The sequence below is a fragment of the Mesocricetus auratus genome, unplaced genomic scaffold (genome assembly GCF_017639785.1).
Source record: "Mesocricetus auratus isolate SY011 unplaced genomic scaffold, BCM_Maur_2.0 Super-Scaffold_100066, whole genome shotgun sequence".
Classification (NCBI taxonomy): Eukaryota; Metazoa; Chordata; class Mammalia; order Rodentia; family Cricetidae; genus Mesocricetus; species Mesocricetus auratus.
The window spans coordinates 1,965,605-1,985,488 of NW_024429235.1; the positions used below are offsets into that span (position 1 = coordinate 1,965,605).

Below are 19,884 nucleotides of genomic sequence, written 5' to 3' on the forward strand. Positions count from 1 at the left end.
TTTGTGTGTTTCTTATTTTGTGACTAAATAGCCAGATGGGGTGTGATATTGGCATTCCCTAGCATGGGGAGTCCCTTCCCAACTCTTTCTCCTGCCAAAGCTGAACATATGGTATAGGAATACTTAATTTACTCAGCTTTGTCCTAAAACAACCTCCAGTGAGGTTGATTTCACTGTGAGGGGAAAAAAGGCCCTTTTAAATGGAGATTCTATTTTTATTTATTTATTTATTTATTTTGGTTTTTACGAGACAGGGTTTCTCTGTATTGTTTTGGAGGCTGTTGGTCCAGCCTGGCCTCAAACTCACAGAGATCCGCCTGCCTCTGCCTCCCGAGTGCTGGGATTAAAGGTGTGCGCCACCACCGCCCGGCTCTATTTTTTTGAAAGGTATTTATTTGCTCACCATCCAGGCAATGTCTAGGTTTTCACAACTTTGTGTTGCTTTGTTTGAGTTTGGAAGCTGTTCACCAGTATCTCCGAGACCTCCAACAGCCTGCTGGCATCAGTGACTCTATAGAACAAGATAACTGACATTTTATGATTTTTGAGATCCAATATTGTAATCAGAAAGGGAAAATCTCTACCAATAAAGGAAGGTCTTATTATTAAAAATTCAGACAAGGGGGCTAGAGACATAGCAGCTAAAAGCATTGGCTCACAGGCTGTGCTTTCAAAGGACCCAGGTTGGGTTCCCAATACCTACATAGAGACCCATAACTATCTGTTAGCTCCAGTTCCAGGAGCTCTGACTCCCTCTTCTGGCCTCTGTGAGTACCAGGCACACACATGGTGCAAATACACATATGCAAGCAAAGCAGTCAACTGCGTGAAATAAAATAGTTTTAAAAAAATAACTCAAGCCAGTTGGTGGCGCACACCTTTAATCCCAGGCAGAGGCAGGTGGATCTCTGAGTTTGAGGCCAACCTGGTCTACAAGGGCTAGTTCCAGGGCAGCCAGTACTACACAAAGAAACCTTGTCTTAAAAAAAAAACACATAAAGAAGCAGTGAAAGAGCTAGGACCGTAGCTGGGTTTGTAGAGCTTACTTAGTATGCATGGAACAAGTCGGCATCTTCTCAACTACACAAGGGGTTAGAAACAAGCCTTGGATACATAAGGACCTTGTCTCCATAGCTTTGGCTGTCCTGGAACTCACTATGTAGATCAGACTGGCCTCAAAAATCACAAAAATCCACCTGCCTCTGCCTCCTCCTAAGTGCTAAGATTGAAGGCCTGCTACACACCTGACAAGAACATTGTCTCGTGTGTGTGTGTGTGTGTGTGTGTGTGTGTGTGTGTGTGTGTGTGTGTGTGCATGGGGCAGGTGGCATGAAATGAACATATATTATAATGCATTTTTAACTTTGTGTTTCCACAACACAGTAAAATTATTTTCTCTAAGACATTGCTTTTCCTAAAGAATTGGCATTCTAGAAATGAGGATGTAACTCAGCAGTAAGTATATGAGAAGGCCAGGGTTCAACTTCAGGAAACTTCTCCCCACAACCACTATACACACACACACTTGGAAAATTCTACAGATTTTACAGATTTTTTCCCCCTCATAAGATACTAACATCACTAAACCTTCATGCTAAAAGAAAAGAATGGGACTGGTTTTTAAAACTAAAAGCACAGTGTCTCAGACCCAGATTGAGACAGGCACACCTGTGATCCTAGCACTTGGTAATTAATGACCAACCTGGGCTGAATGAGACTAAGTCAAAACAACCCAGAAAGAAATCAAGCAGCTTAAAGAACCAGGTCCAGTTAGGTGGTGTGATAGAGACCTGTAATCCTGATATAGGTGTGTGTGTGCAGGAACATCACAAGTGGAGGGTTGGCCTGGACTACATGGTTCTCTTAAAAAAAAGGAAAAGAAAACTAGGCCCCGAGATGCCAGGTCTTAGAGGTACTTTCAGGCATCAGATGTGGGTTTCCTGCTGCGTCGATACTACTGTGACAGATGAAGGTGAGTAAATATTTTCTTCGCTCTGCTTAGAATAAAGAACTCTTTGATTCTGGATGTTCCTACCAGAGCAGTGGAGAAGGCCCTCTTTAACACCTTGGAATTTGGGGGTGGCTAACGGGGCAGAAACAGCTCCTTTGTTTTTCATTCCTGGCAAAGCTTTGTAAACACCCACCCTTTCGGCCATGGAGGAAGGCAAGTGACTGATTCTTCTATTCCTTTAGGTTCCTTCATCCCCACTGGATGGAGATAATGCCATTTGCCTAATTCTACCAGACTGGCCTGCTAGTTAGTGTCAGTTCTCATTATGGTAACAGCTGTCGGGAGGTTTCTTTGACACAAAGCTGCCTCTCCACACTCTTTCCAGGCTCCTTTCTATCTCCTTTTCCTGCTCTGCTTTTCTTGCTTTTGTAGTTTTTTTTTCTTCACTGCTAATTCATTTTTTCAGGGTGCCCTTGGTTTCTTCCTTCTTGCTAGGACCCTATCCTTGCTGTCACTTTCCACTAGGTCTGCCCCTTTGGAAGGTGAGTTAATGTTGACCTGCTAGAATGAGTATGCGTGAATGCAGCTTGCAAAATATGTACTTTACATAAGCAAGAGGCTCTAGTCCGAACCGGAGGAGCAAATGTATGGATGAGAAGCAAGAGACAGCTGCTTTTTCTCACCTAATTTCTGGGGGTTTACTTCATTTCACAGGCCAAGTGCTCCTTGGGTAAGAAGGTAAATAAGACATGACAGCAGTCTCATGAGCCTATTCTAGGAGGATGCATTACATAAACAGTCTTTTATATGTCGATAGATGAGAAAAAAAATGTCCTTTGGGATCCTAGAGATAACCAGCTGGACTCCAACACTAGAAATGAGGTGTGTCTATACAAGAGCCATCCTGGAACATAGTCACTGATTCAATACATTCAATCTAGATACCGTTTTAGAAACCTGTATAAGATCTGTTAAAGTTAACTCCCCTTGGCATACATTTGAGATGCCCTTGTGAGAACAACTGTCTTCAAGGAGCCTGGTGAACTGACACTGGCTATCTGACTCTCTTCTACCTCTGGCCCAAAACTGAAGAAGCCCAAGATACTAATGGCACCGGGGCCTCTAAGGAGTAGTCCACTCTGGCAGCCTCCACTGATTTGCATCCTTCCCCTCCCTTCAGGTCTTAGATGTGCTTCTCAGAGAATTCTACCCATCACCCGCCTTCTCCTCCTCTTCCTCTTCCCCCCTCCTCCTCCCCTCTCCATAGTCATCATCGTTATTGAACCTCACTGACAGACAGGGTTTTTCTATAGAGCCCTGGCTGTCCTGGAATCAGCCCTTGTACACCAATCTGGCCTTGAACTCAGACATCCACCTGCCTTTGCCTTCCAAGGCATGCCCCATCCCTCCCATCCCACTACCTGCTTCAGCCCTGGCATGTTTTTATCCCTCTTAAACTCTTGTATCTGAGGCACTAGTTACCATTCTTAGAACTTAACTAAGATCTCCAGATTTCCAAATCATTGCACTAGCCCTTTTCCCAGTGAGGCCCAACTTTGGCGCCCCCCCCCACTTCTGCTTGTTTTTTTCACACATTTAATAACAGTAAACTGATAAGTCCTAGTGGACACTTAGGTTTTGGGCAAGTTGTAAGGAAGTGGCTAGGCTGGCTTAGTGGCAGAGGCCTGTAACCTCAGCTCCTAGGGAGTTGAAGAAGGGTTGCAAGCTCAAGACATGCCTGCGTTACAGAGCAAGTTCGAAGACTCCAAGGACAGAAAAAGGCCAAAGATACAACTTAGTTAGAACCCTGTCTCAAAATGTGAGGGACGAGGACATGTGAGGCCCTGGTTAACCCCTAGTGCCACAAAAATAAATATGAACAAATAAGTAAGTAAAAGTATGAGTAGGGGGTGGCTGGAGAGATGGCTCAGCGGTTAAGAGCACTGACTGTTCTTCCAGAGGTCCTGGGTTCAACTCCTGGCAACCACATGGTGGCTCACAACCACCTTGAATGAGATCTGGTGCCCTCTGCTGGCATGCAGGCAGAAGGCTGTATACACAATAAATAAATAAAATATTAAAAAAAAGTATGAGTAGGACTGAAATACCAAAACGGATGGGTACTGTGTTTAGGTAAGTTGCTAGGAAGAATAGAAAAGTCGTATGTCCCAAATAAGAACATGAAGAATTAGAGGCGTGGCCAACTGTAGAACCATCTTCCGCAGCACAGAAGGCCGACTGTGAGGAGCATGATGACTCTGCTCATAATCGGGCTCACACTCTGCCTTGCCCTGCTGTCCTGGAGGTAGATCTCTGGCTTTGTGCATGCTAGGTGCCCGATCCACCAGCGAACTAGAGATACCACCTTACATGTAAACTGTGACCCTTTCACCAATGTTGACAGCACAGCTGAAGCCCAACAGTTCAAGTTATAGACAGATGTGGTGGCATAAGCCATGAATCTCAGCACTTGGGAGAAGCAGGTGGCTCTCTCTTGAGTCTGAAGCCAGTCTGCCCTATGTAACAAGTTCCAGGACAGCCAGGGCTACATATCTCAACATAACAAATTCAAATTATATGTGTGTGTGTGTGTGTACCAATAATAGCATATGCTATATGTCAACAACAACAGCTTTTCCAGGAAGTTGGGAGGGTCAAATCCAGTTACGGATGGTAAACCACCATCCACGTGCTGGAAACTGAACCTGGATCCTCTGGAAGGATAACTAGTACTGTTGAGACACCTCTCTGGCTCCTGAGGGCCACTGTCTTTTTTTTTTTTTTTTTTTTTTTTTTTTTTTTGGTTTTTCAAGACAGGGTTTCTCTGTGGCTTTGGAGGCTGTCCTGGAACTCGCTTGGTAGTCCAGGCTGGTCTCGAACTCACAGAGATCCGCCTGCCTCTGCCTCCCGAGTGCTGGGATTAAAGGCATGCGCCACCAACGCCTGGCGAGGGCTACTGTCTTTAAGATGGAATCAAGGTCTCTCATCGTCTACGGGACTGCAAGGCTGTACCTAGTGCTGTGGTCCTCCACAAAGATTATTTACTCTTGGGTGGACAGCCCAGTGGTAGAGCCCTTTCACAGCTTGCACAAGGCCAAGGCATGCAGGCAAGGCTGCACCACCACACAGCAAATATTTACATACAATACTGAACTCTAGTTTATATATTTCACCAGGTCCACATGTTAAGGACCTTAAAAGAGGAGTAGTGATCTCTGAGCTGGAGACGCAGTTAGTGGTAGAGTACCTGCTTAGCATTCATGAGGCTCGAGGGTCAACCCCCAGCATGGTGAATACACAAAAAAGTGATCCTTATGAACAGAAGACTCTAGTTTTGTGAATGATTAACTTCAAAGCTATCATATTCCAGTAAGGGAGATCTTTTGCTTTCGTTCTTGTTTCTGGCTACTTTTGCCAGCCAGCCAAACCCAGGGATCTACAATATTACAACTACCTAATTACAGGCTCAAGAGGTGGCCTAGTGGTTAGGAGCACATGCTGTTCTTTTGGAGGACCCAGGTTCAATTCCTAGTGCCCACATCACAGATCACAACTCCACCACTCACAAGGATGGCTCCCTCTTCTGGTCTTCAAGGGTACTAGGCACACATGTGCTATACATACATGCAAGCAAGGCACTCATACACAAAAATGTCTTTTTTTTTTAAATTAAGCTTTAAAAAGTTTGTCACTGCCGGGCGTTGGTGGCGCACGCCTTTAATCCCAGCACTCCGGAGACAGAGGCAGGCGGATCTCTGTGAGTTCAAGGCCATCCTGGCCTCCAAAACAATACAGAGAAACCCTGTCTCGAACCCCCCCCCAAAAGTTTTGCATACACATAGCTTTTCCTTAAATTTCTGTGGGTTCTGGGAATCTCAGAACCTCCTGCTTGCACAGCAAGAATTTTACTGAGCTATCTCCACACTCCCTGCGCATATCTTTTCTTTTTTCTTTTTTTGGTTTTTCGAGACAGGGTTTCTCTGTGGCTTTGGAGGCTGTCCTGGAACTCACTTTGTAGACCAGGCTGGCCTCGAACTCACAGAGATCCGCCTGCCTCTGCCTCCCGAGTGCTGGGATTAAAGGCGTGGGCCACCAACGCCCGGCCCTCCCTGCGCATTTCTAAGATTATGCTCCGTCATGCAGCAAGGATGACTCTCTATGAAGCTATTTGTCTTAGAACATATGAGGGACTGGAGAATTGGCTCAGTGATTAAGAGCACTTGTCCTTCTTGCACAGGACCTGGGTTCAATTCCCAGTACTCACATGGCCGCTCATCATCTCAGGCACCAGGCATGCGTCTGGTGCACAGACATACATGCAGTCAAAGTACTCGCACGAATAAAACAAATAAAAAACCAACACCCCATCTGTACCATAAACTAAGGCTGATTTGAGTTTTTGCTGGATCTCTGGTCTATAAAGCGAGTTCCAGAACTGTTACAAAGGAAAACCCTGTCTTATTTTAAAAAAAGGGGGAGGGGGCTACAGGTCTGTGGTGTCCTGATAGACAGCATGTGCAATCAATCAACTGGACAAACGGTCTGTGCACCCCCATCCCGCCCATCTCTCTCCACCCGTAACATCCACACGCCATCTCCCCGCGCGTGTGCCACCCCCGCTATTTTAATGTATGCTCCCTAAGGAGGACTCAAAGAATCAGCACGGCCGCTCTGCCAGCCACCAATATGGCAAACGCGGCCTCACGGCTCCCGGAAGCACGAGAAAGCGAGAGAGGTGCCCTAAGGATTACATCCGTTGTTCCGCCAACACCTAAAGCTTGCGCTCGCGAAACCGGAAGTGGCTTTCCGTCTCGGCTCTTTATCCGGCTGGCCTGCGGGCGTCCGCGTGAGAGCTGGATGTCTAGGCTTGGGAGGTGCCAGCTCGCCTCGCCTGATTCGAGCCGGGTCGGTGCCGGGAGCTAGGATGTCGGACACGTGGAGCTCCATCCAGGCCCATAAGAAACAGCTGGACTCGCTGCGCGAGAGACTGCAGCGGAGGCGGAAGCAGGACTCGGGGCATTTGGGTGAGGTGCGGGATGGCCGGGGCGGGCGTGGAGGGGCGAGCGACCCCCGGACAGAAAGGCGGCTCGGGCTCTGGCGCCCTTGCCGTAGTGAGCGCGTGTCGGACGCCTCGAACGTTGGTCGCCCGTGTGTCCCCCCGAGTAGCCGAAACCTATGCCCACCTGCGGGAAGCTTGCAGGGCCGCCGCCGCCGCTGTGAAGCCTCCCTGTTCTGAGAGGCCACAAGGCCGTTTTCGTTGTTCTACCTTAGTTGTAGCGATTGCGCTGTCACAGTCATTTCCTTAACACTGTGGGCACGGAGCAAGGGCTGCGCCTGTGTGTCCCCAGTGCCCAGTTTAGCAGCCACAAGGTCCTGACTAGGGGAAAGTGTTGACAGACGTAGTGAGAATCCGAAAACACTTGGTTTTGGTCTTCAAACATTTTCCCCCCTTCTCACTTGTATGACTAATTGGGAAACTTTGAAGGAACTTTAAAAGGTTTTTTGAGTCCTACCCTAACATCCTTCCCCAACGCTAGGTCAATTTTTTAAGGTAAATCAGTAGTTGCAAAGCTCTGCAAGATTACTGAATCCATACCACATGTGTGGGACCTTGTGACAGTGATTACCGGTGTCCTCAACTCCCATCAGCAGATCTTGATGAAATTAAGTTCATGTGCTCATTTTCTGGACCTGGATGCTCAGACAAGATTCCTACCCTAATTAGTAAGCATTTATTGCATATCTATACTACTCATGAGTCGTGACAAAAGTAAGACACCGTTCTTACCTTAAAGGAACTTAAAATCTAGGAGTGGAGACAGGAGGATATTCTAGCATTTGAGGTCAGGCTGGTCTACACAGGGAGTTGTGAGTTCTAGGACACCCTGGTTTCAAAACAAACACATCCCTCCCGCCCCCCAAAGCCAGAGATACAGTAGCATATATGAAAGACTCTTTAAGTGAATGGGAACAAGAATTGGTGTCTTAGTGGAGCCCTACTGGAGTTGACACTTGAATTGACCTTATTTTTAAACTTTATCAGCCAATACAAAATTTGTCATGTTACATAATTTTAAAAATAGAGCAGTATGGTAAACAAAGGGCAAAACATAGGTTCAGGGAATAATTAGAAACTAAGATTTGGAGAATTTTTGTTTTCTTCCTCACCATGCAAACTAATTTATCTGCCTGCTAAGTTTGGTTTCCTTATTTTTCCCGGTTATGTTTATGGGTGTGGTGTATGTGTATTTTGCCTACATGTATGCCTGTGATGAGTGTGTACCATGCACCTGGTGCCCATGGGGACCAGAAAAGGATTCCCTCAACCCCTGCAACTAAATTTCACAAGGTTGTGAACCACCATGTGGGCGCTGGAAATCTAGGAATTGAACCAGGTTCTCGGAAAGTGCTGTCAGTGTTCTTAACTGCTGAACCAAATGGAGAAATCTCCAGCCCCTGGTTCTTTCTGTGTACCAATTTTATGTAGAAAACATAAGTCTATCACAGATGGTTTTTAATCAGTTTACCAAAGACTCTAGTTACTGCATTTAAGTATCTTTCAAGACAGGATTTCTCTGTGTAGTCCTGACTGTCCTGGAACTCACTCTGTTGATCAGGCTGGCCTCAAACTCAGAGATCTGCCTGCCTCTGCCTCCTGAGGGCTAGGACTAAAGACATGTGCCACCACCGCCGTGTGGATTTGTGTCGAGTCTGCCGCGCAGCCTGTGTCCAAGAACGTGCAGAGGGTGCCGGGGATTGACAACACAGAGACTCGTTCAACGATGTAAAGAAAACTTTAAACAGGCCCCAAAAAGGTTCAAGAAAACTTCCTAAGAAAGACTCTCACCAGAGAAGCTTCTGCTCTCTCTACCCTGGCTGGTTCTGCTCTGACACCAGAGGTGGATCTGGGTGGGTCTGAAGGTGCGGTTAGTCTTTGGACAAGGTCGAGGTCGGGGCGGTTTCTGTGGGCAGGCCTTTTCCAGGAACTTATTGCCCCGGGCATTGTATTGTTTTTAGTAAACATGTTTTTAGTAAACATTGTCTTATAGCTGCCTACTCCCAGGCAGAAGGGGAAGTGGGTCTCTGCTCAAGGTCTGGTGTTCCCACAGATTTGTATCTATCTATCTATTTATGATTCTTCAAGACAGGGTTTCTTCTCTGCATAGCTTTGTAGCCCAGGCTGGCCTTGAACTCATAGAGATCCGCCTCCCGATTCCTGGAATTAAAGGAGTGGGCCAGGCTGGGCGTTGGTGGCGCACGCCTTTAATCCCAGCACTCGGGAGGCAGAGGCAGGCGGATCTCTGTGAGTTCGAGGCCAGCCTGGTCTACAAAGTGAGTTCCAGGACAGCCTCCAAAGCTACAGAGAAACCCTGTCTCGAAAAACCAAAAAATAAAATAAAAATAAAGGAGTGGGCCACCACAGCCCAGTGGACTAAAGTGCCTTATTACCTTTTAGGAAACAGTTATTTAGGGGTTGTAGGAGATGGCTCAGCAGCATGAGGACCAGAGTTCAAACCCCTTGCATGGTCTTGTAACCCCAAACACTGTTAGCAGCAGAGACAAGGAAATGAATAAGGCACAGAATAATAGAGGCTGCCACACACAAATGCAAGAACAACAGTAAAACAATATATTTATATGGGTGTTTCTGAAAAATCCCAATTTATGTAAATAATGTTGAAAAATGTAGGTCTAGTTGCATGTGGTAGCATACACCTGTAATCTTAAACTTGAAAAACAAAAGAGAATCTTGAGTTCAGGGTCATCCTCAGGGATATAGCTAGCCTGGGTACTAAAAAGACCTTACTCAAAGTCAAAAAGGTGAGTGTGGTAGATCAGGCCTTTTATACCCGAACTCTGGAGACAGAAGCAGGTGTATCTCCAAATTTGAGGTCAGCTTGATCTACGTAGTAAATTCTAGGACAGTTAAGAGCTACATAGTAAGACCCTGTCTCAAAACATAAAAAGGCCGGGCGTTGGTGGCGCACGCCTTTAATCCCAGCACTCGGGAGGCAGAGGCAGGCGGATCACTGTGAGTTCGAGGCCAGCCTGGTCTACCGAGCGAGTTCTAGGACAGCCTCCAAAGCCACAGGGAAACCCTGTCTCGAAAAAAAAAAAAAAAAAAAACATAAAAAGAACTAAGAGCAGTAACTTTTACTTATTTATTATGTAGGTAATATTCTGCCTACAGACCACAAGAGACCACCAGATCTCATTATAGACGGTTGTGAGCCACCCTGTGGTTGCTGGGAATTGAACTCAGGACCTCTGGAAGAGCAGCCCGTGAGCCATCTCTGAGCCACCTCTCCAGCCAGAGCAGTAACATTTTAATCACAAAAGTAATAAGCACAGCTGTCAGATGCTTGCTTTGAGTTGGTAGATTCAGTGTTTTGTTTGAATTAAACCTAGTAATCTTTAATCTCTACACTCTGCAGGCAGAGGCAGGGGGATCTTTTTGAGTTCGAGGCCAGCCTGGTCTACAGAGTTAGTTCCAGGACAGTCAGGACTACACAGAGAAACCCTGTCCTTAAAAACAAAAACAAAACAAATGTGGTATCAGGTATCATTGCGCATTTAAGTAAAATACCAGTTTTTAACTATATTTTTGGTTTGAAAAGTAGTATGTTTCCCCACAGAATTTGGGTTAGGTTACTGAAGCTTTCATTAGAAGCTTGAAGTCATGGAAAATGATCAGCAATTTAACATTTATATACTTAAATTTGTTTTGAAAATGGTCAGCTTTCTCAAAGTAGTCTTATTAAACTGACAAACACACATACACAAAAAAAAAGCTTAAAAAATCAAGATAAGGGCTGGAGAGATGGCTCAGAGGTTAAGAGCACTGACTGCTCTTCCAGAGGTCCTGAGTTCAATTCCCAGCAACCACATGGTGGCTCACAACCATCTGTAATGAAATCTGGTGCCCTCTTCTAACCTGGAGGCAGAACACTGTATACATAATAAATAAATCTTTAAAAAAAAAATCAAGATAAAATAATTGGCTAGAGAGGCCTTGGGCTTTTACTAACAAATAAATATTAATGGAAACAGCACTATATTACACAGTGCTTAGCATATAGTTGCTTTTGTTTTTTTTTTTTTTTAAGATTTATTTTATGGGCTGGAGAGATGGCTCAGAGGTTAAGAGCACAGACTGCTCTTCCAGAGGTCCTGAGTTCAATTCCCAGCAACCACATGGTGGCTCACAACCGTCTATAATGAGATCTGGTGCCCTCTTCTGGCCTGCAGGCATGTTTGCAAGGAGAATACTGTATATATAATAAATAAATAAATCTTTTAAAAAAAAGATTTATTTTATGTATATGGGTGTTTTGCTTTCATGTAGTTATATCCTCCAAAGCCAGAGAAGGCTCTGGATCCTCTGGAACTGGATTTAATCAAGCTAGTCATGGCATCATGACATGCCTATAGCCTCAGCAGGATGATGGGAAGTCCTAGATTAGCCTGAGCTAAATAGTTAGACCAGGTCTCAGAACAAACAAGGCTAGCTAGCTATGGTGGCTCATGCCTATAATCTCAGCACTTAGGAGGCTGAGGCAGCAGAATTTGAGGCCACCCTCAGCTATACAGTACTTTTCAGGACAGTTTGAGTTATATAGTAAGACCCTATGAATGAAAAACCAGACATCTATATGACAAACTAGTGCTATGCTTTGATTTAAAATTTACCAGGGTGGCGGCACATGCCTTTAATATCAGCACTTGGGAGGCAGATGCAGGAGGATATCTGTGAGTACAGTTCCAGGACAACCAGAGCTAAACACACACACACACACACACACACACACACTTCCCATTTTTTAGATAGTCTCTATCAAAAAAATTATTAAAAAAAGGGAGGGATTGTACCTAGGGTTTTCACATGTTCAGCAAACACTCTACCACTGACCTATATGCTATCCCTTACTTTTATTTATATATATATATAATTAGTTTTTGTTTTATTCTGTTTGCAACAAGGTCTCATATAACTCTGGCTGGCCTGGAACTTGTTATGTAGACCATGCTGGCTTCAAACTCACAGAGATCTACCTGCCTCTGTCTGCCTGAGTCCTGGGATTGAAGGCAATGTGCCACTATACCTAGCTGCCTTTTAATTTTTATATTTTGAGACAAGTTTGCTAAACTACCTAGGCTTAGGCCATGAACTACTCAGTGGCCCAAACATTCTGTGAACTTGGAACCCTCCTCCCTCAGCCTCCAGAGAAGCTGGGATCACATGCCTGGCTTCCACAACATATACAATACCCCCTTTGGCATACTTTATGAGTCACTAAAGTGTTTAACACTTATTTGTTGATATAGTATGAATTCCTATTTAAAAATAGCTTGTGGCCAGGCAGTGGTGGCACATGCCTTTAATCCCAGCACTTGGGAGGCAGAGGCAGGCAGATCTCTGTGAGTTCGAGACCACCCTGGTCTACAAGACAGCCTAGTTCCAGGACAGCCTCCAAAGCCAGAGAAACCCTGCCTTGAACCCTCCCCCCCCCCAATAGCTTGTGTTTCCTTGCTTTATCATTGTGCATATTTACTATTGGAAGTAATTTGGGGTAGGGAGGTGGACTGGAGAGATGTCTCACAGCTTAAGAACACATGCTGCTCTTCCAGAGAACCTGATTCTCAGCAACCACATGGTGGATCACAACTGTCTATAAGATTTGGTGCCCTCTTCTGGTGTGCAGGCATACATGCAGGCAGAACACTGTACATATAAATCTTTGAAAAAAGGTGATTTTTGGTACTTCAGATTTGTAACTTGAATAAGAAAACTCAGGATTTGCTCCTAGTATTACGACTGTTTTAGTTCACATTTATTAGACTTGTGGGGTCTCTGCATTCTAAGAGTCTAGTAACTACCAGTGTAGTCCTATTAAAAATACAAGTCTTTCTCTTATACTCTTCTAAGTATGCTACATAGTAATTACTACTTAGCTAAGGCCAGTTATTCTAATCCAAGTCTTTAAAGTACTTCCATGAACTTTTCATGTGTACAGTTTGTAGAGTAAGAACAAACAGTGGAAATATGCTGGGACCCTCATTTGGTATTCCAAGGGCCTAGTGTTTTTAAGTATGAAACATATTCTGGATGGCCAATGGTCTTGATTCATTAAAAATTCAAAATCTGCCATGTGGTGGTGACACATGCCTTTAATCCTAGCACTTGGGAGGCAAAGGCAGGGGGATTTCTGTGAATTGGAGGTCACCCTGGTCCACAAAGTGAGTTCCAGGACAGCCAGGGATACACAGAGAAACCATATTTCAAAAAAACCAATTTTTTCCCAAAGTCTATCCCTGGAAAAGATATCTGATCCCATTTTGATTATTAAAAATATTCATCTTTTATTGAAGAAAAGGGTGGCAGAGCCCTGTAAATGTACCATGCTGATTTTGAAGCAGTGAGGGCAGAAAATTAAGAACAAAGATGAGTTCTCAGTAAAATCCAGGATTATTTCGGCGAAACAGCAAATGCCTATATGTGACTGAAAGGTGATCTAGTGCTTACGCTAGTTAGAGGCCTTGCTTGAAATGAAAGGTGTGTGCTAGGAATGTTCGAGAATTTGGCCTTGAGGAATGTAATTATTACCAGTACTGACCCTTTCACTTTTCTCTTTTAGATTTAAGGAATCCAGAAGCAGCACTGTCCCCAACCTTCCGTAGTGACAGCCCAGTGCCTACTGCACCCACCTCTACTGGCCCTAAGCCCAGCACAACTTCTGTAGTTCCTGAATTAGCTACAGACCCTGAGTTAGAGAAGAAGTTGCTGCACCACCTCTCAGATCTGGCCTTAACCTTGCCCACTGATGCTGTATCCATTCGTCTTGCCATCTCTACGGTAATAACCTGACAAAATTGGAACTTATCACATATTTGCCATTGTTCATGGTAGTATCTTATGTTCTTGTCCTTTCTCTAGCCAGATGCACCTGCCACTCAAGATGGGGTAGAAAGCCTTCTACAGAAATTTGCAGCTCAGGAGTTGATTGAGGTAAAGCGAGGTCTTCTACATGATGATGCACATCCCACTCTCGTGACTTATGCTGACCACTCCAAGCTCTCTGCCATGATGGGTGCTGTGGCGGACAAGAAAGGCCATGGGGAAGTAGCTGGGACTATCACAGGGCAGAAACGGCGTGCAGAGCAGGACTTGACTACAGTGGCTGCCTTTGCCAGCTCTTTAGCATCTGGTTTGACCTCTTCAACATCAGAAGCAGCTAAGGAGCCACCTAAGAAATCAAGGAAACATGCCGCCTCCGATGTTGATCTGGAGATAGAAAGTCTTTTGAACCAACAGTCCACTAAAGAACAACAGAGCAAGAAGGTAGGGGTCACATGGAAATGCTTGGAACTACAGTTTTGATTTGTAACCTTTGACAAGGAGTATTTCTTAGAATTAAGACATAGAGCAGTGGTTCTCATTGGACATGGTTTTCCTCTACCTTTACCTCCACCCAATGTTTGGCAGTGTCTGACTACATTGTTGTCACAGCATGGGAGAGTGCTGTTGGCATTGAGTAGATATAGGACCTAGAAGGTGGCAGCCAAACTTTGCTCAACATGCTCATATGTATAGTAGGACACCCCCGCCCCAAAAAAACTGTCTAGCCCAAATTATCAGTAATTCCATTGTTATGGAGTCCTGATTTATGGAATCTACTTGAAAGAATCCTCAGAAGAGGATTCAGAGAAGAGAGAAAGAAAGACAGGGAGACAAGTGGAGAATACTAAATGGTACTCGAGACCAAAGTATGGAAATCAATGAAATTATCAATACAATGGTTCTGATTAGAACTACACTGAATTCTCAATCTATGACTTCTAGTTGGTCTTCTATGAGGATAACCAATGTTTTCCCTTACAGAATTGTTGAATATACTGAGCTAAACAATAGAGTACTAGCATTGTGCCTGAGTAATCAATACAGATTTTCTTGAGGGGAAGTTATACTCTTAGGGAGGTAAGATCAGCTTAATGCACAGTTGTAGAAACAGGCTCCTTGTATTTGAGTTAATTTCTAAGTGCTTGTGAGGACTGAACCCATTTTCCTATATTGTTAGCTCATTTATTTCTTATCAAACATTACTGTGAGGTAGACTTGTGGAGATGGTTTAAAGGCTAATTTATCTACAAACCCTTAAGACCAAGGCTACTTCTGTCACAGGTCAGTCAGGAGATCCTAGAGCTATTAAATACAACAACAGCCAAGGAACAATCCATTGTTGAAAAGTTCCGCTCTCGAGGTCGGGCCCAGGTGCAAGAATTTTGTGACTATGGGACCAAGGAAGAGTGCATGAAAGCCAGTGACGCTGACCGGCCTTGTCGCAAGCTGCACTTCAGGTCTCTTGGGAGCGGATGAGGTGGGGAGGGTTTTCCAGAAACAGTAATTCCTTTTTAAATATATTCCGTCTGTCTTTGGGATGGCCATTGTGCGAGAAGGAATAGAGGCTCACTTTGTAAATAAAAGGAAGATTTTGCCAGGCGTTGGTGGCGCATGCCTTTAGTCCCAGCACTCGAGAGGCAGAGGCAGATGGATCTCTGTGAGTTCCAGACCAGTATGGTCTACAAGAGCTAGTTTCACGACATCCTCCAAAACCACAGAGAAACCCTGTCTCGAAAAACAAAAAATAGATAAATAAAAGGAAGATTTCTAGTCAGGCATCTGTGTCTATAGCCATTAAGAAAAGTTAAAAGTTCTCTGGAAGGAGGATAGTCCTAGAGAAACCACCTGGGCTTAGGGACAGTGTTTATTCTGATGTAACAGTCAAGGCCTCTCCTGGACTATATTCTTTCCTGTAGTAGAGAAGACAGTCTGTACTTTGTTGTTTCTGAGACATGGTTTTTGTAGCTCGGGTTGGCCAGGACAAGATGCCTTTTCTGACCTTAGGGCTCTACTTTAACCAGTGCTGGGATTATAGGCCTAAGCCACTGTCACGTCAGCCATGCGGCCTGTGTCCGAGAACGTGCGGAGGGTGTCAGGGATTGACAACACAGAGACTCGTTCAATGATGTAAAGAAAACTTTAAGCAGGCCCCAGAAAGGTTCAAGAAAACTTCCTAAGAAAGGCTCCCTCCAGAGAAGCTTCTGCTCTCTCCTCTACCCTGGCTGATTCTGCTCTGACACCAAAAACTGATCTGGGTGTGTCAGAAGAGGCGGTTAGTCTTACGACAAGGTCGAGGTCAGGGTGGTTTCTGTGGGCAGGCCTTTTCCAGGAACTTATTGCCCCGGGCATTGTATTGTTTTTAGTAAACATTGTCTTACAGCTGCATACTCCCAGGCAGAAGGGGAAGTGGGTCTCTGCTCAAGGTCTGGTGTCCCCACAAGCTACTGCACCGTCTTTATTCAAGAGAAGAACTAGTTCTTTAATTTAACAATACAGAAAATTGGGGGAGAATAAGAAACCTTGCGTTTGAATATATGATCTACTTCTGAAGTGCCATCTTGATTCTGATCCCTCTTTATTTTCCCAGACGGATTATCAATAAGCACACTGATGAGTCTCTAGGTGATTGCTCTTTCCTTAACACATGTTTCCACATGGATACCTGCAAATATGTTCACTATGAAATTGATGCTTGCATGGATTCTGAGGGTCCCGGCAGCAAGGAACATACGCCCAGCCAGGAGCTTGCTCTTACGCAGAGTGTTGGGGGTGATTCCAGTGCAGATCGACTCTTTCCACCTCAGGTACCTACATGTCTGGACAGCCTGGGAGAACCCATTTCAGCCTATAGACTTAAACTGAATGGGGTATCCATACATGTGGAAAACTAGGGACTAATTTAGCAGTCTGGCTCACTGATGGGAATGGAGTGGGATAGGAACACTTGAGTTAGAGGGTTTGGGACCATCAATCTGTGAAGGAAGGAGAGATGACCAAATACTACCTCATGCAGTGGATCTGTTGTGATATCCGCTACCTGGACGTCAGTATCTTGGGCAAATTTGCAGTTGTGATGGCTGACCCACCTTGGGATATTCACATGGAACTACCATATGGGACCTTAACAGATGATGAGATGCGCAGGCTCAATATACCAGTACTGCAGGATGATGGCTTTCTTTTCCTCTGGGTCACAGGCAGGTAATACAATCCACAGATGTGTAGGTATGGGCAAATATAGTGCAGACTGAAAACTGGGTGGGAAATAAAGTTCTGGGTTTTCAATTAAATGTTACTGATTAAGGATGCCTCCCTCCTGTGGGGCTGGGTTTTCTCAGGCCTGCGACTAAAATGTCACTGATTTAGGATGCCAACTCACTTCCATGGGGCTTAATATTTATAGCACAAATACTTGGGATTCTTGATTTTAGAAAAATAAAGTCATTTAGATTAGATGTCGTTTAATTTTTTCATTAAAGATTTATTTGGGGGCTGGAGAGAAGGCTCAGCTGTTAAAGGAAGATTTATTCGGTTGCCCCAAAGGTGTCTTCCAGGCAAATGTTTCTGATGTTTCTAATACATGAGATATTCTGAAGGGAAAAATATGGGCAGACAAGTTGCTTAACCCTTACATCTTTCTAGGGCCATGGAATTGGGCAGAGAGTGTCTGAACCTCTGGGGGTAAGTAGAAATCGTGTTGCACTTTTCTTGAGGGAAAGTTAACTTTGGTTGTAAGAGATGCATGTTCCCTGCTCTCAGTATCAGCCTCTGCCTTTGTGTTTTTGCACTGTGCCTCAACTGTGAGGCCAGTTACAGCTCTAGTTGTCTCTTACGTTCCATAGTTATGAACGGGTGGATGAGATCATCTGGGTGAAGACTAATCAACTGCAGCGCATCATTAGGACAGGCCGAACAGGTCACTGGTTAAACCACGGAAAGGAACACTGCTTGGTGAGTAACATTAGGCCCAACTTAGAAGACCTGTTTAAGAGTCCAAAAGCTGTGGTTTCATAAAGTAACAATGTTCTCTGTGATGAGCAGGTTGGTGTCAAAGGAAATCCCCAAGGCTTCAACCAGGGTCTGGATTGTGATGTGATTGTAGCAGAGGTATGTGTCTCCCAGGCATCTAAGCGTTCATATTTCCAATGCAATTACTCCTGTCAGGTATAGTCTCCAACTTTATTCATTTGGATACTTACAAACAGGGCTAGAATTGCAACCCTGAGAAAAACTTTGAAAAATTTATTTTCACCTCATGTGCATCAGTGTTTTGCCTGCAAATAATTTTTGTGAGGGTGTCGGATCCCCTGGAACTAGAGTTACAGATACTTCTGCCATGAGGATACTGGGAATTGAACCCAGGTCCCCTGGAAGAACAACCAGTGCTTTTTAACTGCTGAGCTATCTTTCCAGCTCTGCAATCTTAAACAACTTTAAGTAGCTTGGCTTTTGTTTTCTAGGTTCGTTCCACCAGTCATAAACCAGATGAAATATATGGCATGATTGAGAGATTGTCCCCTGGCACCCGCAAGATTGAGTTATTTGGACGACCACACAATGTGCAACCCAACTGGTAAGTCACTAGAGAGCAGGGCAGAACGGTGTAGCCAAGGACAGAAGTCAATGAGTTGTTTTTGGTAGTTAAGTCTACAGACAGGCTTAAGCTCATGTTTAGATCATTTTACTGCAATCGACACCATTCACTAGACTCCAAAGGGCTGTTCTTAAAGTTATAACAGCTTAAGGATCCTCAACTATTCTATGGGATACATTAAATATACCCCCTAGTGGCTACTAAGCATTTAATCTGCCAATTTTAATGCTTTTGACTCAGATGGCTGGCATTTTAATTGTCCAAAGATTATTCATTGGCAGTGACTATGAATGAAATATGCCTGGCTAACCTCAGTTACTAATCCTCAAGTGAACAGATCTGTTGGATCCTTTGACATGCGTCTGAGGCAGAAAGATTACAAGCTTAAGGCTTCCCTAGGCTACATAATGAATGTAATTTAGTGAGATCTGTATCAAAAGGGGTGAGGCTATTGGCTGATATAGCTCAGTGTTAGAGCATATATAAGGCCCCCAGATTCAATCTTCACCACCACCACCAAAGAAATAAAAATCCTGCCAGGCCGGGCATTGGTGGTGCACGCCTTTAATCCCAGCACTCGGGAAGCAGAGGCAAGCGGATCTCTGTGAGTTCGAGGCCAGCTTGATCTACAGAGAGAGTTCCAGGACACCCTCTAAAACAATACAGAAACCCTGTCTCAAAACAAACCACAAAAAAAAAAAAAAAAAAAAAACGCTGCCAGTTTTATTATCTGCATTCACACCACCTCCTAAGTGGTCACACTGCCATATACTTTAGTATAAACTGACATGGGCTGGGCACAATAGAGCACATCTTTAGCCCCAGCACCTGGGAGGCAGAAGCAGCAGATCTGTACGGGTTCAAGGTTAGCCTGGTCTACATAGAGAGTTCCAGAACAGCCTGAAAGACTTAAACAAAACTTGGCATGAGCAGCACTAAAAGCCTTACAGGATTTTTTGGTTTGCCTCCTCTTTCCCCTTTGTTTTAGGATTACTCTTGGAAACCAACTGGATGGGATTCACCTACTAGACCCAGATGTGGTTGCCCGGTTTAAGCAAAGGTATCCGGATGGTGTCATCTCTAAACCTAAGAATTTATAGAAGCACTTCCTTATAAGAGCCATGGCTCTGCAGGTGCTCCCACCCCATATTTAAATAAAATTTTATTCTAATTGGGATTTTTGAAGTGGAATTTTGGCTTTACCATTTAGTATGTGTTCTCTCAGTATGATTCATTCTCAGTAAAGGGAATGTTCAAATTAAATGGATATATTGAATAGCATTAACATGTGGTCATTATAAAATAGGACTACACGGGTTCGTAGTACTTAGCAATTAGCACACCATGAATAGGGTTAGTCTGAATTTCACTTAGTTTTACAGGCATATGTTTGCTTATTCTATGTGGCTTTACTGGTTTATTATTCTGTAGCTTATTTCT

General features: G+C 44.4%; 1 protein-coding gene across 1 annotated transcript; it reads left to right on the top strand.

Annotated features, from left to right (window-relative positions):
* Positions 1-6,746: 6,746 nt before the first annotated feature.
* On the top strand, positions 6,747-19,621 carry Mettl3 (methyltransferase like 3). Its single transcript, XM_005087014.4, has 11 exons — positions 6,747-6,975; positions 13,588-13,805; positions 13,887-14,291; positions 15,132-15,307; positions 16,438-16,654; positions 16,864-17,051; positions 17,493-17,531; positions 17,693-17,801; positions 17,892-17,957; positions 18,311-18,423; positions 19,433-19,621. The coding sequence occupies exons 1-11, from the start codon at positions 6,876-6,878 to the stop codon at positions 19,542-19,544; spliced, it is 1,743 nt and encodes a 580-aa protein (XP_005087071.1). The 5' UTR covers positions 6,747-6,875; the 3' UTR covers positions 19,545-19,621.
* The last annotated feature ends 263 nt before the right edge of the window (positions 19,622-19,884 follow it).